Source organism: Oreochromis niloticus, linkage group LG5 (assembly GCF_001858045.2).
Source record: "Oreochromis niloticus isolate F11D_XX linkage group LG5, O_niloticus_UMD_NMBU, whole genome shotgun sequence".
NCBI lineage: Eukaryota > Metazoa > Chordata > Actinopteri > Cichliformes > Cichlidae > Oreochromis > Oreochromis niloticus.
The window spans coordinates 29,661,893-29,689,179 of NC_031970.2; the positions used below are offsets into that span (position 1 = coordinate 29,661,893).

At 42.2% G+C, this 27,287-nt stretch overlaps 1 protein-coding gene across 6 annotated transcripts in view; it reads left to right on the forward strand.

Annotated features, from left to right (window-relative positions):
• Nucleotides 1-13,968: 13,968 nt before the first annotated feature.
• The window catches only part of tafa1b (TAFA chemokine like family member 1b), a 111,912-nt gene continuing 98,593 nt past the window's right edge, over nucleotides 13,969-27,287 (forward strand). Inside the window, exons 1-4 of one of the 6 annotated variants that reach the window (XM_025907434.1) lie at nucleotides 13,969-14,318; nucleotides 14,460-15,093; nucleotides 17,201-17,337; nucleotides 24,713-24,766. In XM_025907434.1, coding sequence (XP_025763219.1) covers nucleotides 17,214-17,337; nucleotides 24,713-24,766 — 178 coding nt within the window. In that variant the 5' untranslated portion in view covers nucleotides 13,969-14,318; nucleotides 14,460-15,093; nucleotides 17,201-17,213. The remainder of the gene's footprint in view (nucleotides 14,319-14,459; nucleotides 15,094-17,200; nucleotides 17,338-24,712; nucleotides 24,767-27,287) is intronic. The other 5 variants (XM_025907429.1, XM_025907432.1, XM_025907431.1 and 2 more) reach the window with 5 other exon arrangements.

Below are 27,287 nucleotides of genomic sequence, written 5' to 3' on the forward strand. Positions count from 1 at the left end.
TACAGTAAGTATATGAGAAATGACCCCTGCATTTTTCTTGGTTTTTGACTTTGTTAAACACTTATTAACTAATTAATTTGTAGTCTTAAAGCTTAAATTCAATTCAAGTTTATTTATACAGCGCCAAATAACAACAACTGTAGCCTCAAGGTGCTTTATATTGTAAGGTAAAGACCCTACAATACTACTTTAATACAGAGAAAACCCCAAATATCAGACCCCCTATGAGCAACTGCTTTGGCAACAGTGGGAAGGGAAAACTCCCTTCAACAGGAAGAAACCTCCGGCAGAACCAGGCTCGGGTATGGGCGGCCATCTGCCATGACTGGTGGGGGGTGAAGGGAGGAAGACAAGAAAAAAGACTCGCTGTCTAAGAGAGCCAGAGAATAACAAGAACTAAGACACATAGAATTACTTTTGTTCACCAAATGAAAGTCCCATTTAGAGAAAATGGATGATAATACATGATTTAGGATGAAGGTATCTTTCACATTCAGGGGAGGGACTCAAGCGCAGAGCAGAGTTCAATACAAGGAATGACGTTTATTTACACAATCACCAAGTGCAGATATATATAGTGGGGGAATTGCAGGGTGCCAAGGGTCCAAGGGAAAAATCCGGGAAGGGAATCTCATTCACACTCGCTTTCCTATTCACTCACGTTCACATGGTGGGTTGGTCACAGGTCCAGGAAAACTATACACAGGGAAAGGTCGGTTACTCAGAGGCAAAAACACACAGGAAGTTCACAAAGCTAGAGATTCACTAACATGTCCCGCACAATCATCCAGCGATGAGACTGTCTGCGTCCCGGCCTTAAATGTCCAACACATAATTGCAGGCTGATGAGGAGCAGGTGTGTGAGCCAAGGGCGGGAGCCTGCAATGAGCTCCGCCCCGGCGGGGAGGTGAGAGGAGAGTAAACAGAAACACATGTGGCCTTGTGGAGCCGGCCGGGCAGACACGGGGATCATGACACTATCCTTTGACTGATAAGCTGCTAATGTAAGCATGTGCCTAAAAAACCCATGGGTTAACTCAACTATATCTTTTTTTATACAGTGTATGCTTAGATCTATGCTTAAAATCTATATCAACTAAGAAGAAGACTCTAGAGCAATCTTGGTCTACTTGTTTGGTCTGCAGATTTTTAGTAACTGATGATGCCATTCTGATCACTGCAGACATGCACTTCAGCACATCAGTCGGTGAAATGATCATCATCATCATCATCATCTTTCAAACAACCCTGTGCCCTGTCCTGATTGTAAATGTCTTCATTTCAGGGGTATGCTCAGTCGGTTGCCTGCCCAGACTCTAATATTCAGTTTAGTAGAAAAACTACATCTGCACAGCACATAAGGTTAAAGCTCAGCAGCCTATTATTAAAAACTGAGCTATATTATGACTATTTCTGTGGCTTTCATGGTCTTTTAATAAGCTTTTAATGAGAAGGTAATGTACTGTGGCTGAACTGACAATGGCGCTCTCAGTCACCGTGTGAGGAGAGCCCCACTGCTAAGAACTACTGATTAGTTCAGTGATGATAGTGACAAAGGTAGTTTGATTTAAAGAGTCAGTGTTAAAGGTGACTTTGTTTTAATAGATTTAGGTGTGAAGGCAGCGAAGTCTTCATCAGGAAGACTGTCTCTCAATCCCGTCAGCAGGAAAACGTGACTTCTTGGTAGTTCTGCTGCTGACTACCTGCCTGTCATGTGCTGTGGTCTTCACTCTTGCTTTCGCTCCGAAATCGTCTCATACAGCACTGACAGCGTTATGTGTGTCTGAGATTTCAGAGGCAGATCTCAACACCTGCCGAAAAATCCTGCCAGAGGTCAAAGGTGACAGATGAGCTTGTGACAGGTGAAGCAGGCACTTGTCAACAGCTGTGCCACAGACGCCGAAGCAACCATGGCAGGCCGGCACGAACATGTCAACTCTGGAAGCTCCGTTCCTGCTCTTTCATTACTCTGCGATGGATATGCCAGCTGGAGAATGTGCAACACAGCAGCCAAACAAAAACACAACACATCTTGTAGAGTGGTACTGGAATCAATGCAGCTATGCTGAGTCCAAACATTTTCCACCACTTTTGTTTTTTTTTAAACATAAAGCATAAATCTGCACTCAGTGACTCTGCTTAGTGACTCTCAGTTTTCGAAGCGGGGCATTGGATTTCGCTCATAAATGTTTTAAAATCTAGCAATATTTATGTTCATCCATTTTTATGGCTAATCTATAGTGGAACCATTAGGCATGCATTAGTGAGTGAAGTATATCTGACCTAATCCTGGTCCTCACTGAGAAGTCAATAGCCTGCATTAAGCCTGCCTAAATAAAAACTATGGCCTGGCAATGTTTTTGAACCAGTCACTTGAGCACCGCTTTCAGGACCCTCTCTCTCTCTACCTTCTGGTAATTAGGACATTCATAACTCGAACATGATCCCTCTGTGACTATTTTAAACTTCAGAGATGCAAACGAAGAGGCGGGTGAGGCGAGGCGGGGCAAGAGACATTGGAAACAAATGTATTGCTGTGCAGCAAAAATGACTGTGCCCATATAGCCAGTCCCTTCCACAGTTCCTCCCAGGAGGAACCAACTAACCACATCTCTTTCTCATGATCTTTATATGACATTAAACAGTATTTCAGCTACACTCCTGCTGGACTCCTAAAATACCCAGAAAACACTTATCAAATTTGTGTTTAGATAATTACATCAAAGCAAGGAGCCAATGTATAAAAACTGGATTAGTGGCGCCATGGCAGCTTTTATGAAAACAGCCTAATAGGCAATTTGGCATCCTGAGTGCACTTCTAAGGTACAAACTAAAATATGAATACAATTGTTTTCAAATGCCACAGTGTCCCTTTTTAGTACTTACGTCTGAGTCACTCACAACTGCAGAATATCACAAAAGGTCCACTGAAAGCACTCACACACAAAGGAAGAAATCTTCTCTATTAGCGTCTGATTTCCACTCGAGAGAATAAAGAGAAGTCTGTCGGCATGGTTCCATCATCTCTGCTTTGACAACCGAGCTGTAACAAAACCAAGCTTGCTGTAATATTGTAGCTTTGGGCGTGTGTGCTGTGTTTGCGAGATAAATGGCGACACGCGGACGACTCTCCTCAACACTCCACCTCCTTTGTCACCTAGTCAAACTCCGAGGCCGCTCTGGATCTGCTGTCTGGCTGAGGGGAATGGAGACACGAGCAGCGGGACAGCTGTCAGGAACTGTTCCCAGCAGCCCTCGGCCATTGTGGCTTATCACACCCTCAAGTGCTGTATATCTCCGCTGCTTTCATCATGCCCTGAGTTCTACCGAGAAGCACAAAGAAGAACCTTCAGCAAAATGCTCGCTTTGGTTCAACTAAAAGTCTCTCGCGTGGCCATCTCCCAAGAAAATGCACCATCTAGGTTTCAGTTATGCCAGCACTGTCGAGCCGGGCTAATGAGAAGAGACACATTAAACTGCTTAAAATGCAAATATGCTTTGCATTTTCTTCAGAGTGTTTAAATAGTTTCTCCCAGTGCTTTTAAGTGGTTTGAAATGTCATACGTCCGCAATTTGAATCCAATTTATAGACACATTGAACCTTCAAAATCGTATGCAAATGGGATCAGTTGTGCACAGGTTAAGTGAGCAATTTTGGCAGGGGGTAAGAACTTTATGGCTTACAAACAGCAAATGGATGGCTGGGCGAGGCCTGCCTCTCTCTCTCTTGTCCCTCAATAACTCAACCCTGACATGAATATAAATGGAGACCGGTGACGAGCAGGGACTGGGTGTCAGTGAATGGCTTTCTGCTCGGCCTCCGACAGCAGCGCACCCCTAATGGGTTCAGCCTGACTGGATTCAATCATGTCCCCTGATACCCTCTGAAGAGGATGCAAATTGTCAATCAGTCCTCTCTCTCTCCCGCGCTTGCCCATCTTTCGCTGCTGTCTTCACCTCGTTCCCCATGATCATCTTGCCATCATTCACCTTGCTCCCACTCCCCAATTCATCTTCTCACGGCATTTTACATATTATCTCCACTTCCTGCTTCTCTGTTATCCCTGTTTTGATCTGCCCCTACACGCTGCCATTAACGTCGTTCGGTTTCGGAAAAGGAGTGCGAAGAAGGTCATCTCCAAGCAAAATTCATCAACTTCTGAATAACTGCGGTGCATTAATGCCTGTGCCATTTTAATTATTAAAAAAGAGGAAAACACATCCTTTCTCTTATAATGGGAAGATAAACACAAGATTTTACTGTACATGGATGTTTCCATTTAAGAGAGTAACTAAAAGGTCCACTGACTCAATAAACAATAGGCAGCTAAGTACAAGTGAAAAAAAAAAGCACAATTATGTTCTGTTTAATCCAACCGTTTTAGGCAAACGGCACCAGCTCAAAGGATATGACATGTTTTGATTTGTAAAGGTTAATGTATTTCTTGGATTGGCTCCTAATGCAGTTGTATTTCATTTAGATTCGTGTAAAAGCAATCAGACTGTGAATGCTGGTGGTGGTGGAGGAGGGGGGCAGCCACCTTGGGAAAATTCAAACAAATTTCCACTGTGGATGACAACTTCATCCACTCTGTGGGCTACAGGTGTGCTGAGGTCTCTTCAGAGTGGAAGGATTTCATCACGAGTGTCAATAGCAAGCAACAAGATCTAAAGGGATACACATGCTGGGGTGTCCTTGCAATCTCATCGATGTATACCTTGTATGTAAACACAGCTGGGTACCAGCAGGTACCTTTATTTCCAGCGAGTCATCATATCTAATGAACACCATGTATAATCCCTCAGGACCTTTGTGGGTTGTCCTCATGGCATCCAAGGTTGTTGAAGAACCATCAACATTTCTAAAAACCAAACACCACTACTGCTGATCAGTCAGCAGTCAGTTATTTAGAAACCCAAAATTGTATTCATGCTTCCTCCTTAAAGGTGTGATTAATCAAAGTCAGAGCATTTTAAAAATGGATCCCGATTGTCTGTTGTTAATAAGACGTTTCCATTAACTGATCAAACTGACTAAATGCGGGTGTTTGTCTAAAGTTTTGACTCTCGTGAAACCAAACTGAAACATATTTTCTCCTTGATTGTGATTGATTGCAGCATATCACACATGTGTTTGTAGTCACCTTACTATATTGTTGCCAATTACTGACTTGCTTTTCTACTGTCACTTTCTTTGAAAGGCCACAGACAAATGGGAAGAGACTTGTCGCTCTGGAAATATCTGTAGCCTGTTCCAGCTGAGACAGAGAAAATCAATGTAAAAACAAACAAACAATGAAAATGAAATCTGAGAGTCAAAAACTAACTCTGTCCCCTAGGTGAAAGCCTTGTGACTACATGTGACATGTCAGCATGGGGATCAGTGCTTCATAATACTAAATACATAAGAGCCTGATGAAACTATTTTCAGTTTTACTTTATTCTGTTCTATTAATAGTCTGATGGCATGACAGGTCTTATTAAAATGCATTGCCAGTGCACAATAAACAGTGTAAAAACGACTTTCATCCGAGGTGCAAATGATTGACAGATTTTTTTAAATCAAGGGTGGGCTGATGAAAGCTAAACTGCTGAGCTCAGTTTCGGTAATTTCATAGCTGAGAACGTCAGAAGCTTTCACCACTTTTCTGCCACTTAAAACAAATTCGAAACAGAGCAAGACGCCGTTGACGTGATCTACGGCCGCGGTGATGCACTGCAATTAGCTATGATGAATTGTAAGGCTCTTAGATACTCTGTAAATAATTGATTTTAAAGAGAAACATCAGATGTAGGCATTCCAAAACTACAAGCATCAGTGTCAGCAGGTGATGTATGGAAACCCAGTTAAGAGCCCATTTCCCTCCCATTCCACCGGGAGGGGAGAAGCCGCAGTAAATAACCGCTACATTGCCAGAGGGAGAAATGGAGAGAGTAGAGAGGAGAAAATCCCCTGTACTCGCACAACCTTTCTTTCTCTTTCAGCTTCCTGCTTACAATACTTCATGCATTCATTCTCGCCCGCTTCCTTCTTCTGCCCCCCTCATCTCTCCTCTGTGCGTCTCAATCTCCTTTACTTTCTTGCCCTCTCAGTCCTCCTTCTTTTATTCCTGCGTGCCTGGTGGATGATTGCTGAAAGGAAGGTGGAATTGGATGCCTCCCTCAAAGAGCTTTCCTTTGAGACTTGTAGGAGATTTTGTTTTGTTGGAGTGAGTTGTTACAGCTCACTGGCTCACCATCATCCAAAACATCAACTGTCAGTCACGGCCAGCTACGGTCCTTAGGAATACAAAGAGTTGACAACAAGAGGATATTTTTTGTAATCATTTTCTATATAAACTTGTGATATAACATGTTAATTTCCTTTTGACACGTTATAGAGGATTTTCACTCCTACATATCCAGCGTTCTGATTTAAGCAATGAGAAAATGTGCTTCTATAATTCTTCTCCAGGTTATACTCACTTTTTGAATTACATAGGAGTCATTATCTAGATCTGGTGAGTCAGTCACTAAATGTGTGTTCTATAACAATGCTTTCAAATATGGCTGAGTCATCCTCAGTATTTTTTCAATGAAGGGCTGGAAGTTCCTTTCCAGCTCCTGTGAATCACGTTGGAAAATGCAGTTCTTTGTGGGTGGAACTCGGGATGTTTGGCATTCAGTGGCTCTCCTCGGGCTTCTCTGCCACTTTTGATAGATCATAATTGTCAGCAGAGGGAAAATGTTGAACAGCCTTGTCTCACAGTTGATGAAAAAGGTCACTTCAGTTCCTCCATATTACCCTGACCTACTGAGTCACCAGCACAGACGGTGGCAGCTGCAGTTTCTGACAACTCAGTTGCCGATCCCTCACTTTGGCCCCCTTGTGTCTCCACAGCCAAGCAACAGAGGGTTTAATCCCTTCCCACAGGTTGAAACCATCTCCCCTCTTATCTTCCTCTCTTTCTGCTTCTCTTTGAGTGATGGACAGGCAGCTTGAGTCGTTATGGAAGGCAGCCAGACAGGTCAAAGGTGACTGAGCAGAATAATCCGTTTATGAAACCCTCCTCTACTGCTGAAGTAAAGCTAGCATACGGAAGGTCAGTGTGTAGGCTCTGTCCCTCCTCAGCATCAGCCAGAGATTGTACTGCTCTATTCACTCTCTTACCTTGAGAAGCGCACAGCTGGCTTATCGCCCCGGAATTGGCTGTGCAGCATGAATGCAGGAGAAGAGAGAAGCCAGATGAATGTTTAAATGGGCTTTGAGTGTGAATGCCTTAGCGTTTTTACTCTGTCTGCCTGCAGCTTCTCTCTGTCTTCTATCTCTTGTTGCTCCCTCTCTCCTCTTCCTCTTATCTCAACCTGTTCTTCCACACCTTCTTCAGCCCTGTGTGCAGAGGGTTAAATCTCCTGGCTGTGATCCATGTGTGACCTGGGTGACTGTAACTGAAAGGCTGTGACACTGTAACGCGTCATCCTGATGAATGCAGTAAGAAACAGATCAGACCATTAAAGTAATGCTGAACTCGTCTAAGATATGTCTCACAACAATTTTAGCTTTTAAATTTGCACTTATAATTTACACGTAACATTTTTAAAGTCCTGCCAGATAAAAATAAGAAGATATGTGCTTCAAAGCTGTTTTATCACTCTGGTTCACAGCCCCCACTCTCAGTGGCCAGGCCACATTTCTGTTGGTGAAATAACAAGTTAAAAGCCTTTAGTCCAAATATTTCACCTATTCTTAATGCAGCTGTTCACATAATTTTACTGGGAAATTTTGCAGCATTTAGTTATTTTTTTAAACCAAGGTCAATTTTTCCAATTGTTCAGATCAGAATAAACAGATCTTACTCGGTTTCTTACTTTTCTATTTTATAAACATCAGTGCCACCTCATCATAGCTTGATGTAGACTTCTTTTTTTTTTAATTCAGTGGATTCAGTGTGTATATACGTTACATGGCAAGTTCAAATCCGGTAAATTCAGAATTTAGCAGAATTTAGCACTCTAGCCTCACAGCATGAAGGTCTTGAGTTCAGTTCCACCATCAAGCCGGGGTCTTTCTGTGTGAAGTTTGGATGTTTTCCCCGTGTTTGCGTGGGTTCTCTCCGGGTACTCTGGCTTCCTCCCACAGTCCAAAGACATGCAATTAGTGGAGAAACTCTGTGTCTCTGAGTTAGCCCTGTGACAGACTAGTGACCTGTCCAGGGTTTACCCTGCCTCTCGCCCTAAGACAGCTGAGATAGCCTCCCCCCTGCGACCCTGAAAAGGATAAATGGCAGAGAATGGATGGATGGATTGGACAATAAAAACATGAAAGATGAAGTTATCCTGTAAAAACTGACAGAGTGGTTGTTATCATCTGTTACATTATCATTGGCTGTAGGTGTCCATCGCTACCTTCCAGCTTTTATCATCCAATGTGGTCAGTGATTAAAGAGAGAGCATGGGCACTTGTGATTGGCCCTAATGGCCAATGTAAAACCGGGTGTTATTATTTGTAGGTTTTTCATTAGCTAAACTTTTTATATGTTTAGGATTATATCACCACCTGCTGCTTTGGAATCTTCTCAATGTCGCTTCTTTTTAGCGTTTTCACACTGATTGTGATATTTTGTGGGAATAGCCTAGAATGATTTTATTTGAAACACAATTGCAGAGCACGTAGCACTTAAATTCCTCAGTAGTGTGGTGTTTTATAATTGATTGTTCAATATGAATCACTCTCCATGATAAATAAAAAAATGTCAGTCTTGTATTTTTTAATCATGTCACCGTGTCATCTAAAGATAGAGTGTAACTGACAAAGGTCATGGGTAGTTTTAACAAATTAAGGCACCTGACATCAGGTTATTCTTTTTCACTGCTAAATAAAAAACTGGAAGATAAAATCCCCAAACTTAGCTGAAAAAATGTAATCAAAGTGTTACTTTTATAGGAAAGTTCTCTTTTCACATTAGGTTATTTAACTTTGATGCTCTAATTGTTAATGTCACTGTTATTGCCTGACTTCTCACTGGCTGAATTCAGGCGATTTGTTTTTTATTCTATTGTTCATATTGAAATTGGATTTAGATGATAGCTCTTGTCACTACACAATCCCAATCTGTACTGGCAGACAGATTAATTTCAGTCTTTTCAGTCGATTTGTAGAACTCTGGCAGCTGTCAATTTGAGTAAGCAGTGAGCATTTCTGAAATGTTCCAGTTTTGTTGCAGTTGTTTTGTCTCCTTGTTCTCATCAGCATCACTCTTTTTACTGTGCTTTTTTTCCCTCCCAGCGAGTCCCCTGCCTCATCAGTTTAATAGTGGTGTATTGAGCAAAGCATTTCCACAGGTGGTCTCCTTGGGCCAAAGCCCAAGCCCACTGTCCCTGGTCCAATTACAGCAAGAGGGAGAGGACATTTTTATTGGTCTGTGAGGGGACATTTCCATGGCCGCCGTCGTCTCCAGGAGTAGAGGCACCTAGTGCTCAATTACTCCTCCATCCTGAAACGGCAAGAGAAGGAAACTATACCCTGCTGAGACTTGGTGAGTCCCAGTACATTACCAGCCCAGATTTTCTGACCTACTTCAAAACACAAAAAATCCCACAAATTATTTTCACTTCTACCTGTAGTATATGATTAAATATGTGGGGAGTAATATTCCCCAGGAGTTTGACTATAGCAGCACTAACAGAGATTCTTTAAAAAGGAATTTAACATTAAGTGTGTAGATATCATTGTAATTATGCAGATCATTCGATTATGTTGTCTGATGCTGTTAGCATTACACAACAGAATACCTATGTAAAAATGGTGCTGAATAAGCTGTAATCATAAATGTATTATTTTTATTTTTATGAGTGACTTTTTTTCTTTTTACCAATGGCATTACCTTTGATGTAAAAGCCTGCTTTGTCACAGCTTACTACATGCTGTTAGGCACAAATACAGAGTGACAGCCATGAGGATTCCCAAACATCAGGACATGATACATAATCATATATATGTGTGTCTGTGTGTGTGGGGGGAGATGTGGATATAGAAAACAACTCAATGTAAGGAGGGAACTGGATAACCAAAATTTTAGAAAACCGAGAAAACCTTACAAGGCATGAAACTAATTGGCGATCAGAGATAAATGATTGCAGTGCCAGCGTAAGGGCATTTGTCTATGGATTATTTAGCCAAGGAGCAGCATACCAATACAAAACTGTAGAAGATCTGGGGCAGAGACATAAACAAATCCAAAGCTCAGTGTCAGTTTTACAGAGATAGGTGATCGATCAGTTGACAGGGATGTTTGACACTCCTTTAAAGTCTCAAAGTCAAGTAGAAATAAATTAGACCCCTCATCAGCATTAGATCTTTAGCTAAACAGCACAGAATCCAAATGAGGTCATGTTTGATGCATTCTGATCAGTTTTTAAAGTTTTGACATGGACCACCAGGTGGGTGTACCGCAGGGCAACTTTGTAAATCATAAACTGAGGCGCTGAAGTTACCATGTTACAGTGGCTGAGAGCACAGGTTGGAGCACGGGGTGGTATCGGTGCCACATCTGAGTGATGTGCCAGAGCATTTCCCTTCAACTGTCAACAAAGGCAAGTAGCTGGGCAAGTTTCCTGGCACCTTTTCATCAGCGTCAGTGAGGTCTGGTGTCCTGCTTTCAGAAGCCTCAGAAGTGGGGTTCATATTGTAGCTCAGCATGCCTTGGGAGGATCAGATTAAAAATGCCCGGCTATAAAAGGAAATTAGACAAATATCGGGATGGAGTGATGTCAGAAGAATGGACTGAAAGCTCACTAGTAGACAGAATGTTTGGTACTGTAACAGGAAATGTTGAATACTAACTTGTGCATGCCAGTTAGAAGCCATGATGAAAATATTCCGGAACCAGGCCAATAAAAATTACAGGTCTTAACCCTAAACCTTGAATTAGTCTAATCTGCCCATCGAGATTGTGTTTTTTGGGCATGCCCGAAAAGCTTTTAGTGTGGCTGCTACCTTAAGATCACTCAATGGAAGTTACTCCTGTAATTATGTCTCTGCATGCTGGATCTACACTCAAAATGCCATTTCTTCAATTTGATTTTCAGTTTAGAAGAAAGAAAAAAAAAAATTAGTGCATTTATCCACTGTGCCGCTTGCCGGCAAATGATGGCATGCTAGCTGTCAGCACCCCAGGAACTCCAGGCTGACAGTCTCAAACGGTGAAGACTGCAAAAACTGGTCTTGATCCTCAGCTGACCTATCGCCTTTAGGTGATGGAAAATTACGACCCTTCCACTGAAAACTTGTATAAGGTCAAATCAAAGCTGGTGAAATCAAAAGAGCTCCAACAAGCAAACAGGCCATAATAAGAGGCTTAGGGAAACAGCTTAAAATAGAAATGAATTGGATAGATGACGGTAATTTACTCCAGAATCACATGTGTTATTATACTCTGCTGTTGATATAACCGCCTCCTAACGACATACAGTTCTATGCATTTGCTGCTGAACAGGAACAGACAATCAATAAAAACAGCTCAGTTTTACAGGATTAAAATGTGTCTAACTGACTTGAATTTGTCTAGTAATGAAAATAAGAATGTAATTAGGGCCATAACAACCCCCCCCAAAAAAACATTCATCTTGGTAGATATGAAATAATTTGCTTGTGAGAACCAGTATTTCTCTTCCTTTTGGAGTTCATACTGACATTTTAGTGTTTACTCTCACCGGTTCTGCTGACACAGGAGAAACAGGATAAACCTAATGCTTCAAAGGTTTATGTTTGGAAAACTGTATATCCACTAACCTTACATTTTACACTTTGCTGTTACAGTAAGGTACCCATGTGAGGAAGTGCACACAAAAGATGCTCTGATAAACGTGAAATAAATTATTACTATATATCAGGTTTCTTTATTTCATTAATCATTTTCTTCCCATTACCATCCATCAGTGAGCAAGAGTGCTGCGGCACAGTTCCTCCAAATGAATTTTCCCGCTTGCCTTAATCTCCTTCTTTTTTTTCCCTGCTCTTTTATTTCCCTCCTTTCCTCTGACTCTCTGTGTCACTCTACGATAACTCTGGAGAAAAGGTTTACTAACACGACAACTTCTCACATCAGATGAAGAAATTCTTTGTTTTCCTAGTCTGAAATGATGAAAAGCACAAAGCTCATTTAATAAAGAAAAGCAGAAAGCTTCTGGGGTGGTGGTGGGGGACTTAAATTGGCATTTTGGTACAGCTAGCGGGTGCATATTGAAGCTTGTTGGCTGATCTGAAAGGAAGAATTTTATTAGCTAGAGGGAAAAACATAAAGGCGGGGGAGAAAAAAGAGAATGACAGAATGAAAAAGAAGAGGACTGAGAGAGGAATACTGGCAAACGCTGGTGTTTAACAGGTCTGCCCAGATCCAAACACAGAGTTGGCCAGCGATTGGTCGGTTGTGGTTAGGTCTTGGCATGGGCTGCGGCGACAGCTGTTTGGAAATGATGGAAACCCCTGAGAAGGGAGACAGGAAGGAATGAGACTGCGACAACAATCCAGAATTACTGTGAAATTCTGTTGTCCCGGTCCATTCTTCCAGCACAGCTCAGACTGACACAGAATGAAAAACAGGAGGCAGCGACAAAATAACAGCGACAGAGAAATAAAGCTATAAGTGGGAGACTTGTGTTACACAACGCCAAAAAGAAACCCATAATAACTGGATGCCTTCAGTCCTAAGTTCTCCACTGAGACTTGTTTGTAGGACTTTCATTTCACGCCTTCATCTTAGTCCAATGGGACAGATCATAAAAGCATTAAGTGCTGAGGACAAAATGAAATCCAAGCATGGGTACTATTAATAACTCTTACACACATGCAAAAAAATAAGCTAATACAAAGATGTACAAATGAGCCTGTTTATTAGTAATCAAGCCACTTTGTGCAAATACGCGTTTACAATGTAGACGCACTAATCATTGTGGTAATTACGCTGCAGTTTCTGCCTAATGCGAATCTGGTCACTTAACATGTGGTGTGCTTTACCCAACAGAGATCCAGATGGCAGCGCCACTATTCATAACTGTCTTCCCAATAGATTATTACAGAACTATGAAAAAACAACAGCAACACATGGCTTGAACTGCATCCACGACATTTTTCAGTCTTAAGACGAGTAATTTTAACAGCTTTTTACCCACTCGCTCCGCACTTTGCATTGCAGGAATAATATCCCCATGTGGCATTTTGTCACACTGTGTGTTTTTTGACTTCAGCCCCTTTCCTGGAGATTTTAACTCTGTGGGGCTGTGTGCATCTGGCTGTCACATCCCACTATGGCGTGTAAAGAACAAGCAGAGGTGATAACACAGCAGTGCAAATAAGTCCAGGATGCCCCGAATCATGGCACCCTGACCAGCAGTTGAAGCACAAAAAAAAAAAAAAGACAGCCCAAAAATCACAGCCAATCAGATAGCTGATTTTTTTTTTTAGCAACAAAGCTCTGATACAGAGAAATAGATTGTTTTACTGTGCTCGCACATCACAGAACACAAGGTGTAGGAACACGGATCTGAGAATTATCCAGATATTCATCATCAAGTTCATCTGTATTACTCCTCCGCAGTAACAACACTCTCTTCACTGTCTGCAAGTTTATTTAGCCCCTCTGAGTATTCTTGTGTGCAGCATACGGTTCACTTGAAATATCACACTATGAGTGAGTCAGTCATGGCAGGTGTGTGGGAGTGGCATATACAGTAAATCTCTGGTTACCATTAGGATGAATTAAAGAGGAGTTCATGCTTGTAGAGGAAAATTCAGTATATTGGAGGAAATGGTACTCCACACACTCCATACAAACAAGACTGGTTGCCACACGTGACCCACACCAACTCACACGCATACAAAAAAGAAGAAGAAGAAGAAGAGAAGAGATGGGTTTCCTTTAAAGGGAACAGATTTAGTGTTTGAGCAAGTGTCAGAGAGCTACTGAGAGGCTCTTTCCCATTCAATTTGTTTCAGGGGTGGCAAAATGTTTTCTGAAGGGTTCATGGTTTAAAAGAAGGAAAAAACAAACCCTCACTGATCACCAGGAAACTAGAGGAAGAGCAAAGCCAGCTCACAACATATAATATGGTGATTGCAGAGCTGAGATGAGGCACCCTGCCTTCTATTAAAAGTGCTGTGCTCGGAGCATTTCACTTTCACCGATAATTTGCTGGAGGGCGATGACTAAAACAGACGCACTCCCTCTCTCCAACTCACACTCGCAGGCGTGCACGTGGACGCAAACAGATTCAAAGTGAGCTGAAGGCTACACTCGCACGTCTCCCAGTGCTCTGGATGGGAAGCCGGGACGTAAAGAGAGGTGGGTTAATAAAGCATGCCTCATTTGCCGATGAAGTCTTGATGCAGAAGTGGGTAGTCTTGCTTTAAGACGTGTGATCTGACTCTCTCAGCTCTCTCTCTCTCTCTCTCTCTCTCTTTCTCTCTCTCCCTTTCTTTCCAGCTGGGCTACATTGTAATACACACACACATGCACACTCACTCACATTCGCTCTGCCTGTCTGACACAGACTCTCTACTTAGAGCGCTGGAGAGAGGACTGAAGCTCACACTATCAGCACTGCTTCTCAATGGGGGGATGCAGCCAAGAGCAGACAGAGCAGTCATTCCACTGGAGCCTTCCGCTGCACGCGTGAGAAGGAGACGACAAGTGAGGAGGGTAAATTAGCTCCCTGTCAACAGAACATAGGAGTTTTACTGACGGAGAAGAGACACTGAAGGAAGGAGAGCACATCTTCACGAATGTGGCTGAGACAGCAGTGACATGATCAGCCTTCCATCCCTCAAATCCTGGCCAGTTTGTAACAAAGACCCCTGGGTGTTTTGCTTTTGGTGACTGTTTGTGTTGCCAAAGGATTTCAAAAAGAACCCGAGCAGCAGGGGTCCAAAAGGATATATAGAAAGGAAAGAACAGCCTTTTTAGCTCCCTTTTGTGCAGTGTTTGGCTTATCTGTTAGTGGAATTTCAGGCTGAAAACCCTGGCTCCCAAGTATGGATGGATTTAAGACTGAGGAGTGAGTCTGCTGGGCAGGCAGTGATTCTGACTGAACTCCTTTGCTTCTGAACGCAGCGCTCAGGTAAGGGCGTGGGGGGCTTGAATGGAGCACCTTTGGTGTTTGGGGATGGGGTAGGAGGGCTGTTGATTTAATTCCCCACAGTATACTGCCTGCTGAAAAATGCATCTGGTTTATGTAAAGATATGCCCGAGTTCAAGTAGAAAAGCTTTTCTATCCTCAAGAATACATTTGAACCAAGATGCTAAGTTTCCACCTATGTTTAGAATTAGAATAAATAGTTGCAAACAGCAGTAGGTGACCTCCCCAGATAAACAGTACAGGAGCAGAGCAGGCTAAGCACTAAACAAATACAGTTCTTGGAAAGATGTGGGCTATTTACAAGCCAGCAGATGAGGGTGAGTGATTTCCTCCCGGTGTATTGCAATCAGGTAGATAGGTCTATGTGTTAGGGAGTCACTGCTTAACTTGTCTCCGCAGCATTAAGACGAGCGGGCTCATAAAACCGCCTCACTTTGTTAAATCCACGCTGCACGCAGGTGCATCAGGAGGTTATGCGCCCGCAGGTGTGTCTGCTGCTTCTGCTCCGAACCGCGTTTAAAATCTCACGCTAGACTTACCGGTTACGCACAGATGAGCGGCCGCCTCTCTTTTAAGGAGATAAAACTGTGAGAGCCAAACCGGCTCTTGTGAATTCTTTTGTTTCCCGCAAGGAAAACGACATGCACGTGAGTTTTCCTGTCTGCTTTTCCTCAAAGCTGTTTTTGTGTGTGTGGTTTTTTTTATTTCTTAAGTTCCTTTAAAATGATACTAATACCGCCTCCTCCTCCTTTCGATGATAAGCTGTGTGTGTTCACATCAGGTGAAACGTGCCTGCTCACCACCTCTTTTTTATTTTTTGGGGTCAGAACGTGCACCCTCCAAGTCTGTGCAATAAACAGCAAAGTACACAAGCGCAATGTTTTGTTTGAATATATAATAAATGCAGCCCGGCAAGAAGAACACGGTGTTTTTTTTAATGTTTTTTTTCCTTTTTTTTTTTTTTTAAAGGAAAATAAACCCACAGGACCAGTTCATATTTCCACAAAACCGGATTATGGTGGATTTAGTGCAGGGGTGGGGATTTACAATGTGCTGTTAATAATTATATGCTTAATTTTCGCTGAATATTAAGCAGCCTCAATGTCACTGAGGGTAAAGAACACATGGGTAACATTTAATACCTTAATGGCTTTAATCTCAGATGCACATCAAACCACCCCGGGGGAGGGGGTGGGGGGTTCTGGAAGTGACTTATTAGATCAGAACAGATCATTGGCACTTAATTTGGAAAACTGGAGCATTTAAATTATTATTTTTTATGAGGTTTAGTGTTGGTAGAGTGTAAAAGGACAGGTAGAATCAAACACTACTAAATTCATAGTTACATTAGAGTCAAGACATCACTTCAGAACATGTGATTTGTCATTTGGCTGAATCCACTAAATTTGCTTCTCAGCCTTATATGTACTAATTCTTCTGCAAAGGGCGTAAACGTCAGAGACGCAGGAGTCTAAACACACCAAGACATGTTTCTTGGTTGAGGGGGGGATGCTGTGGAGAGAGGCCTTAATAACACCTGGAAAGGAGGAGAGCCTCATTATTCAATAAGGGCTAAGGCGTGTCTCCATATGCTGGCCCTCACCAGCCATTAGGCAGTCGCTGAACAAATCTGCAAGAAGGCTGCCTGTGCTTAGAAACACAGTCTTGCTGTTGTTTTTAATAACTCTGGTTTTCCTAAAAGGGGTGAATCATTCTTACAGTCTAAAAAAAATTGGAGGCAGGATGTTTTCTTTCGTGTTTCTTTGCTCTCCTTTTTGTGGTGTGATATTAGCATGTTAAAGTTTGTGTTTGATCATTTTTTGGAGTCACTTGTCCGCTGGGATTTCCCTCAAAGCCCCATTGTCGTCTTTTTCTTCCCATTAGCTGTGTTACTTTGAAAAAAAAAACAAAACAAGTGACAGTATTCGACGCGGTGGTCTTGATATGTGTGGTTGATGTCAGCATTGTTTGTCTTTTTGGCACATGAAATAAACACAGTGTGTGTTGTAAATATATATGGAGACATGTTGTAATACAACTCTGCCCCTGTCCCCCTGTTGTTTCTCCCCCGCGGTGTGCCATCCTGCAGACTCGGCCTTACCATGTCCTGGTTGTTGGCCATGTGGATTAGCCTCGGCTTCCTGCTGCTGTGCCAGGCAACTCTCTACCAGACCATCCAACAGCACCATGTGGCCCGGCCTGGTCGCACTGACATTCTCACCCTGGGTACGTGTGCCTCTTTGTCAGATTTCAGCTTCATAGCACCGTGTTACAGTGAAACATGGTGCCCTCTCCATGGGGCAGCAGTTGTCAGCTTTGGCTGTTTAAAAGGCAACAGCGAGACACTGCTGCAGTATGTCAGGATGATTTGCCACGGTACTGTACAAGATGATTCACTGTGCTCGCAGTCATACAAGATAAGCAAAGACAGCTACTTCTAATCATGCATTACCCTAGGTTAATTTAATCAAACCTATCCATATGCATTTTTTGCTACCTATTGGAGAAATAGGGCTGCTACGCCCCATCTCTGTGTGTAGACCTCAACGAGGACGACGTCCTTTGAGCACTCCGAGTTAGCTAGTGGAACGATGATTCACAGTCGCGATGTGGAATTCTTGACTACTGCAGCGTGAATCTTGCTGGCACACTGTTACGAATAGGCCAAGCTGTAGAGAGAAATCCCCATTACTGTGCTGGTAGCCAGGGGAGCTTTGATCACTGCGGCTTAGATAGAAATGACAATTATGTTCCCCTCTTTTGCACTGGAAACATTTGGCAATTAAGCCCGACGCCTTGCTGCACTGTAAGGGCAAAAGGGGAGGTAGACACAGAGGTGGCTCTAATTCACTGATTACGGAGAAGCTTACCAGAATCGCTTATGGTGTATGTAGAACTGTTACACGGGAGGCGAAGGTTTTTAGAGCAAAGCAAGTGCTTTCCTTAAGCTTCTAACAATAAGTGCGACTTCTGTGCTGAACTCTTGTGCGGAGCGGAGCTTTCTGTGGATGCCAAGCGGCTGTTAAACATTGATGCTATCTTCTGCTTGGTTCCCTTTTGTGTGTGTTGCATTGCCAGGCAAAAAGACAGTAATTGAAGCACAGCAAGTGGAAAAAAAAAATCCAGCATTGAATTCTCTATGCTTGTGTTGAACATTGGTGGCTTTAAGCAGCATGTCAGAGAGCTGGAGTACTTTCTGCTGTGGAACAGCTGACACATGAAAATCCCAGCTATGATAGATAGAAAGTTCTCAAAGTATCCCAGCCCCGTTAATTGGAACAAGACAGTAAGGGATGAGCAATAGAGAGCTCAGAATGAATTTTTAAAGGCTGCCTTCGTTTTTTTACCCCCCCTTTCCCTTCTCCTCCTCCTCCCTTTTTTTGGTTTGACTGGTTGGCAAGTCAAGCTTGGTGCCAAAGATGTACAAGGAAGTGCATGGCTCAGTAAGTGTCTTTTTTGAATAATGCAGTGATCCCAAAGGGGCTGAGGGGGGGAAAAAAGTAGTGGTTGGCCTCCACACCCTCCTTGTACATTTAGAAGAGGCATTCAACCACAAGATGGTGATAGGGAAGGGTTTTTCCTGTCAGACAGATCAACTCACGCATTTACTGCACCGAGGAGGGTACAGGGATGTAAATGAAGTCTCCTCTTTAAGGCCATTATGCTGCGGCCTTTCCTCATGGGTCCTTTGGGGATACTGGAGCTGTGTTTAGGGTGCATTTCAGTAGCAAGTTTCAAACATAGAGATGTGTGATTGACCCAGATTTAATTCATGTTACTGGGGTGTTTCTGGTTGGGCCACTCAATTTTGAATAACATCTCTGGGATTCTCAGTGAGACGGGTGCATTGAGTACTTTCTAGAAAACTTTTAAACTTAACAAACAGATACAAATGCAGAACAGTGCACTTATAATCTTAGTCTGCCAATGTATTATGAAGTTTTACAGCCCCCCCCCCTCCAGCTGCTGTTCTCTGACTGGACAATTTACTGTATATCATGTTTTTTTGTTGTTTTTTTTTTAGAGGATTAAGCTGACATCAATCTTACTCATCCGTGAAGTGGCGTTAACCGATCTAACCAGAACTCCTCTCTCAGAATTGAAATGCTATGATGAATATTTGAATTAGAATTGATTTTATAATTTGAGAAGCTCTCTGGTTTCATTGAGGCCAGAACCCTCAGATATAAATAGATATGGCTATGTAGGACGTGGCAAGAAAGAGATGTCTTGCCTTGAAAAATCCATTGGCTTTCACGCTCTGCTGTTTTCCATAAGCGGATGTTTCTGTGTTTCTAAAGAATGATATCATGTGCCGCGTGGTCCTACTGCAAGCTAAGTTTCAGTAGAGCTTTCCTCATGAAGGACTGAAACATATTTTGTGAATAGAAGTATAATGTTACATTAGACTAACATGCTTTATGTTTGCTATTTAGTCACAATTTTTAAAAGATAAATTTCATTGAGATGATGATGCTAAAATTGGAGGTTGGTACCTTTAAAGAAAACATGCCCTGAAATTACTTTGTGTGGCTCTATGAATGCAGCTTGGCAGACTGCCTGAGAAACTGAGTGGTACGAAAGCTAACAAACAAAAAACCCACAGCGAAGGGGCTGTGTGGGTATATATATGAGGAGGGGAAGTGAAGGTCATGTTATCTTCCAGCCTGTTGAAGCAGCTAACAGTTTTTGAGAAATCAGCTTCTCTGCCTCCTGCAACAGTAAACTCACAGCACACGTTAAAATAAGGCACTGCAGATTGGGCGAAGATTTCACATTGCACTTGTTTGTTTATTTATTTCTCCAAACGTTTCCGTGACAAATCGCCATAGTCACGGCTGATGCGGCGATTGAGTAACGAGTTGCCCGACTGCTTCGTCACCTGCTCGGGAAGCGCGGCGCCGCACTCTCTCCCGCGAGCCTCCGCTTCACACAGCCTCCCCGTGTGTCCTGCTCGTGCGGCTGAAGATTGATGGTGCCCTGATTCTGGGAAGCCAATTCTGGTCTCTCAAGAAATAATCCACTACATTGACAGATGAGCTGAATGTGACATGACACACACAAGCCTGGCTATGCACTCTCCCCACCTGCCAGCACAGTGAGCACAAGTTCTCACTGCCAAGAGTGCTGCTGCACAAACCAGGCCACTCTTGATAAATAGTACTGGTTTTCAGTGTAACCAATTTGCATTTACATTGTCAGTACATTTGCTGGCAGAAGTTAATGGAGAATTTGTGCCTCCTAATGATAAAATGAAACAAGCTCCCTAATGCGTTGTCTGATAAGTGTTTTGTCATTAAGTTATACTTAGCAGGTGCTCTACCTATTTACCCTTGCTGCATGCATGAAGTCAGCGTACAGTTTATAATATATCAATACCCAGAGGGGCAGTCTCGATATAACAGCACCTTAGCCGCTGCTTTGTTTTATTATGACTCTGACAGGGCAGTTTAAGAGAGACTTGGATCTAATAGAGCAGGTGCAGCTGTAAAACTAACTAGGCTGTTACACCCTGACAGGATTCGGTTTTATTCTCCAAATTCCTCGTCAGCCACAGCGCTACGGTGTGTCTGCATTGTTACAGAACTGCACTCGCACTAATTAAGTTACCTGGTGTTCGTCAGAGAAAAAAACAATCACATTCTGAATATGAAATCAACTGTGAGTGTCAGCTGTAAACGCACTGATTTTTTAAAAAGAGAAAGTTTCTTTATTTTATTTTTTTCATGGACGTGAAACATGCTACACGTAAAAACACAAAAGGGGCTATGATCTAACTGAAAAGGCTGATAAATAATGCAGTGGTGCTGCTGTTATGTTTTTATCCATTGATCTGAAATGGACTGTAAAGTCTAATCCCAGATGATTGGAATGCATTTTAATGAGCTCATTGTTCAATGTGGCATAATGCTCTGTCGGTGTAGAAGTTTTCTTTGAGGTGGAAAAAACCCCCTCCACGTAATTACTTTGATTAGCCAAGATGCATCACATGGTCAAGTAAGAGCAACAGCATAACCGTAAGCAGGGTTGGTTAAATTAGGCAGCATGTCTCCAGCTCTGAGAACACATCCTGTCAAAACACCACAGAGCTTAACTCTAACTTTATGTAACAGTGAGCTGTATGGATAGGAGTTTTCTAGGGAGATAAAAAACAGACGGGATACAGGGTGTTAAACCTAAACTATGAAACTGATTTAGGAAAGCTGCCAGTTTGGTAAATGAGGATAGCACTGACATCTGGAAGCTGTACATATACACAGTATGAACTGATTTTTTTTTATTTTTTTTTTACTTCAGAAGATTTACGATTTCTCTTACAGAACTCTAAGAAATGAACGTCACAGATTGAAACACTAAACGCACACACAGTTTAAAAAAACCTAAAACTTGGAACTCATTTCCATAGTTGTCACACTCCTCATTACAATAGCTCTCGAACAGGGTGAGGAACGCACAGTGGCAATCTCGTCACTTTGGTGCTTTTGAGCAGCCGATCCATCCGTGCTACCCACAGGAACGTAGGAGCGCATAGGCTGCGTTCTCGTCATCGAATCAGCTTTATTTGCATCCTCATTAGACGGTGGGGACTAATTAGTGTGAGAATTTATGGCAAAAGAAAATTCAATTTAATTACAGTCACTTGAATGGATGATGCCTTAATCTTATTTTTGCAAAGTGGATGAAAAGGAATTTTTTTGATCTGCTTGGCAGCATTGGTGCACTGGTGAATATTGAAATACAACGTAGTACAGTACAAGAGTCACTCACACATTTACACACACACACACACACACACACATTTAAATCAATAACATGACCTCTGATGAAGCTCAGTTTTCTCGTTTGTTTGTTAAGTTTTATCTGTTATCTTTTTTTGAGTGAATATTTAGTCAGTGTGTGTGTCTTTTTAAAAATCGCCTTTAAAATAAAAAATTAACTACCGGGTGATGAAAATCATAAATTACATATCACACAAATTCAATTAGAAACATTCGTTTTGCGAACATGACATCTACAAATCCGGCCTTTTACCAACAAAGGAAGTGAAATCCTATAATCTACCTCCACATGGGATTATAATTGCTTTGAAAACGGCAGGCTTAGGTGGAGAGCTCATCAGCGCTATGTGATCACTCACATTTTATCACACAGCATGCCCTTCAAGGTAATGAAAGCAACCTTTCTAAAAAACTAGGCAATAACTGCCTGATCATTTAGGTGCCGAGCAGCACTCTCTTCACACCAGTCACCCCCACCACCACCGCTGCCGCCACCACCAACTCTTCATCCTCTTGCCGCCCATTCCCCAGCCCACCCCTCCTTCATCTCCTCGTCTCTATCGGCCCCTCAGACGATTTGTCATGGATCAGATGAGACAATTTGTCATGGATTAGTGCACTTAAATGTCTGTGTGATAGTGGAAGCAGTCACTGGAAAAGCTTAGGAATCCTATTACACTGCGTTTTATGGCCGGCAAGAGGGGAGAAAGGACTGGAGGTTGAACTGGTGCTTTCTATCGCCTGTGCACCATTTCTTGACTTTTTTTTTCTCCCCTCCACACATAATCAGATATTCACTTAGAGGTGAGCTTCACTAATGTGTCAAACTGGAAAAGTAGATGAGCTTCTCTGTGTTCTTTCCTGACTAACCACTTCTAAAATGACCAAATCTCAGGTAACTGTCAAACTTTTTTATTTTTTTGCACAGTACAGTCGCGTTGTACAATCTGTCTACTGATAGATGTGTCACCAGCTGTGACTTTATTTAAAATGCCACTTGCGTCTGTGAATGAATGAATGAATGAAGGTTCACTGCTTCATGTGCCCCCTCGACAAACGTAGTCCGATTCACCTGTGACAGTTCTGCCGTGTCATTGGGATTTATTTACTCAGCGAGCGGTCTTTTTCCATCTGAAGCCTTTAACTGCGTGTGCTCTGGAGTATTTTTCACAATCCTGGAGTGATTAGATGGTAGATTAGATCCTGTTCTTTTCTGATGTTAGATAATTGTGACACACTGAGTGAGCAGGTGCTATCGAGCATGGGCGGCTCACTCCACCAATTATTTTTAAGAATGTGAAGAGCATTAAAATAGACAGGTCTCACATCGCCCAGCTGTCTAGCAGCATACCGAGATACACATCTGTGTCTTATTATCCCATTTTTATCTCAGAGTAGTCCAGTTACATGCAGCACATCCATTCTATTTATACAAAGCATATAGTTACTATATCATACATCACTGCCATCTTTATTCATACAGTAGCTACGTGCGGCTTCCCGATTGCCTCCGGGCTCCTCTAGCCCTTCAGTAGCATCTCACTGAAGTGAAATGGGTTGCTTATGCTAATGGAGCGAAAAGACACAATGCCAGGTAATTGTGATGCAAAAGAGCTACTCCGCCGCATCAGTTAAAACCACTGCAGGGGACAAATGTTACTCATTCAGTGTTTTGTTTGCAGAGGTCTCACTTTGCCCGAGCAACTCATTTATCCAGTGGCAGTCAAATTAGGTTTGTCTTAACTGTGCTACAGGTCTTCTTCTGGTAAGTCATCCCAGTGAGGCTTTTAAATCGTGCATTGCTTTGTACATGTCGTTGTCGTCACTGTCCGGCAAATGTGAACAGACAGCAAACAGAATCTAAAGACAAGTTTCATTCTGTCATCATGTCATCATCACTGTTTTAGCAATGAACTTGAAGCTCATGCAAAGGAAAGGGGCATTTTACTGATTTGTCCCACCCCCTCAGTTCCCCCTCTGATGGTTTGCAGTGTACACAGATAAAAACATTGCTTCTAGTCTGAAGTAATCAATTCTGTTTTCGTTTTATTGAGGGAGCAGCGGTGAGGGAGTTTACCTTTTGAGTGTCTTAAGTAGTTATACTTAAAAATCTTCCTTTAAAGCACATCATGAAAGGCAATGTGAGAATTATTACACAATTTCTGCAGTTTCTTGGTGCTCAATAAAGATTTGTAGGCTCTTTTATCCTATTTTTCTATTTGACAGCATGCAACTGTATTTTAATGTATGAACTCAGTAGACACTTCATTAGGTACACCTAATAAAAGTTGCTGGATGGACTTCTGCCTTCAGAGCTGCTTTAATTCTGTGTGGGATAAATTCAACAAAATGCTGGAAACATGGTCTATTTGGATTTTTGCTATGATAGCATCAAAGAGTTGCTACAGATTTGTCAGCTGCACATCCATGATAGGAATCTCCCATTTCACCAAAGGAGCTCTATTGGATTGAGATCTGGTGACTGTGGATGCCATTTAAGTACAGTGAATTCAATGTCATGTTCAACAAACCAGTTCGAGATGATCTGAGCTTTGTGACACGGTGCTTTATCCTGCTGGATGCAGCCTTTTGAAAATGGGTACACTGTGGTCATAAAGAGTTGGACATGGTCAACAACAATACTCAGGTAGGCTGTGGCGTTTAAGCAATGGGGAGTTGGTCCTAACAGGCCAAGAAAATAATATGCCCTGCACCATTGCACAGTAATGCCAAGAGCACCAGCCTGGATCTTTGATAGGAGGACCTCTGGTTTCTTTTTCTTTATGCCACAGTCTGACGCTACTATCTGAATGTCTCAACAGAAATCAAAACTCATCAGACCTGGCAACATTTTTCCAGTCTTCTGTCCAATTTTGGTGAGTCAGTCTAAATTGTAACCACACTTTCTAAACCCAAGTCTGCTGCTGTAGCAATTCTGCTTCAAGATCCGATGCTAACTGGGTAAAAAGAAAGGTTGCCAGGTTGTACTTTCTGAGATGCTCTTCTCTGTACTTTGGTTCTAACAAACGATTATTTGAGTTAATCTTGCCTTTCTGTCAGTTCAAAACAGTCTGCTCTTTCTCATCTATGTGGTATATGTGTATAATATGCATCAGATATATTCTCAGAGTTCTAATAATGCTGGTTTTGCATCAGGAAATAGCTTAACTACTGTATGCTACTTTCCCTGCACCAGTAAACAAACAAACAAACAAACAGTGTTTGCTACCAGCTAGTGAATGTAGTGAAGGAATTGCCTGCTAAAAAATAAGATATCTTCTTCAGATATTAGAGGAGACCAAAACACAATGAATATTGGACTTCAAGTGGACACGAACACCACTCTGAATGAAACCTATCTTGTTGCCTTTTATATGCACACCTTACTTCTAAACACTCATGCCATATTCATATTTAGACCTTCTGTGTTTCAAAAATTGCTTTCACACTTCTAATAACATGAAATTTCAGTTGCATAGATTCTATTTGTTGCCAGGGAGACTCAGTTTTTCAGTCTAGTCCAGTGAATCGCTCATTCAAGCCCTGACCGTGGGACAAAAATGGATTATGGGGTTTGGAATTATGGAAACAGAAATCTCTTGCTTGAATATGTCCCCACTTGTCAAACGAATGATTGAAAGTCTGTCTAAATTTTCCACCCGGGGTGCTCTGTCAGCATTAGCTGAGGTCTATTTGTCTTGTCTGATGTGTCTGGATGAATCTATGCGACTGCTGGGCCGAGGCACCACCGTATTGTCTTATCACAGCTTTATCTGACAGCAGACGCTCTAATAATGGAAGTTAGGTTGAGATGTCACAGCTAACTATTTATCACCGCTGTACAGAGTAAGACACATGAGATGGACACAGCCAAATGCTTGTATAAACAGACAGGAAATCATATTTTAATCTGCTCCAGCCACCATGTTGTGGAGTTTTCTCGCTATTTCGCATCTCATATTAATATGCCAGTCACTCATACTGTACACAGTAACAATGGTGACAGACTGCTGAAAAAGAAGGAGGAGAATTAGTGTCCATGGGCCCTGTAGTGTATCTTCATTTGCCACAGTATCTGCAGCACATGTCAGGTTCACTGAACATGGCTCAATACCCCAGTGCCTTTTGGCCAGGAGAACCAGAGAATGAAGGATGAGGTGGCAATTGCATGTGTCTGTCTCTAGCCTAATGACCCAGCGGAGCTGCGCATCTCACTCGCTGCCTCATTCTTTTCTTCTGTGCCCTTTCTCTTTGTCCTGCCCCGGACATCCTGTTTTTATTTATTTGCCTGATCTCTTATTATTCTTATACACATTAGTCTTATTCATACAGACGCAGGCTCCCCTATATGTCAGTTTCGTTTGAGGTGTTAGTAAAAAAAACAAAAAAGAAACGAAAAAAAAGCTGTGCTTAGCTCCAATTATCTTAAAATTTGCAGTGTGCATTTGCAAGGAAATAATATTTAGAACCTCAGGCAACCAGGCAGGCTGTGTAGGATTTTTCTCCTCCTCGTCTCACATCCCAGAGGTTTAAGTGGTTTGAGGAACTGAGCTTTTTCCAACAAAAAAGACCTTTTGACCTGCTTTCTGTAAGTTCTGTGAGTTGAGTTTAAATGAGGATTAATGCCTGCTCCGAGGAACTTTTTCAGCCTTCTCCCAAAAGGCATCAACAAAAGTATGAGGTTGCCATACATGTGTATAAAAGAAGAGTGTTATTGGAACCGAGCTAATAGAACGGAATACCTTTGCATGCTCTCTTTGATCATAACATCTTTTTCCCATCCTTGTGGATTTCAGCCCTCTCCGAGGCATACACCGCGAGGCACACATGCATGCTAAATAAAGAGAGCTGGAACAGTACCGATGCAAAACAGTTTCCCTCACCTCATCTTTTATGATAATACAATTTTTTTTCCCTCCATGTCCTTGTGGAGTCCACATCAAGGCCTGTGAGCTTAAGCTCCTTCGTGAAAGACAAACAAAAACATCAACTGTTATGCTGCAGATGAGTTTTTGTGGGATATTCAAGCTAAGATCGGGTTCAAAGTTATTTCCTCGCTTCTATCTACACAGAGGATGCACGTCTGTATTAAGGATTTAGTGCACAGGTATACTGTGCAGGTCAATGTATAGACCTAAGGTTAATGACAAAAAACAATGTAGCAGCTGTATTAGATACCCTGGTTTGATGCAGTTAATGCTCTACCTGATTCATGCTGTATACACGATTTCCTTTGACAAGCTAACTGCTGCGTTATTTCTCCTAAGCCATTTTGTATTTCAGCCATTTATGTCCCACATTCGTGTATATGTGGGTGACTTGGCATAAGCATGCAATGAAAATTCTACTCATAGCTGAGCCAATGTTCTCTGCTCTTGTCAAGAAAAAAAAGGGCTT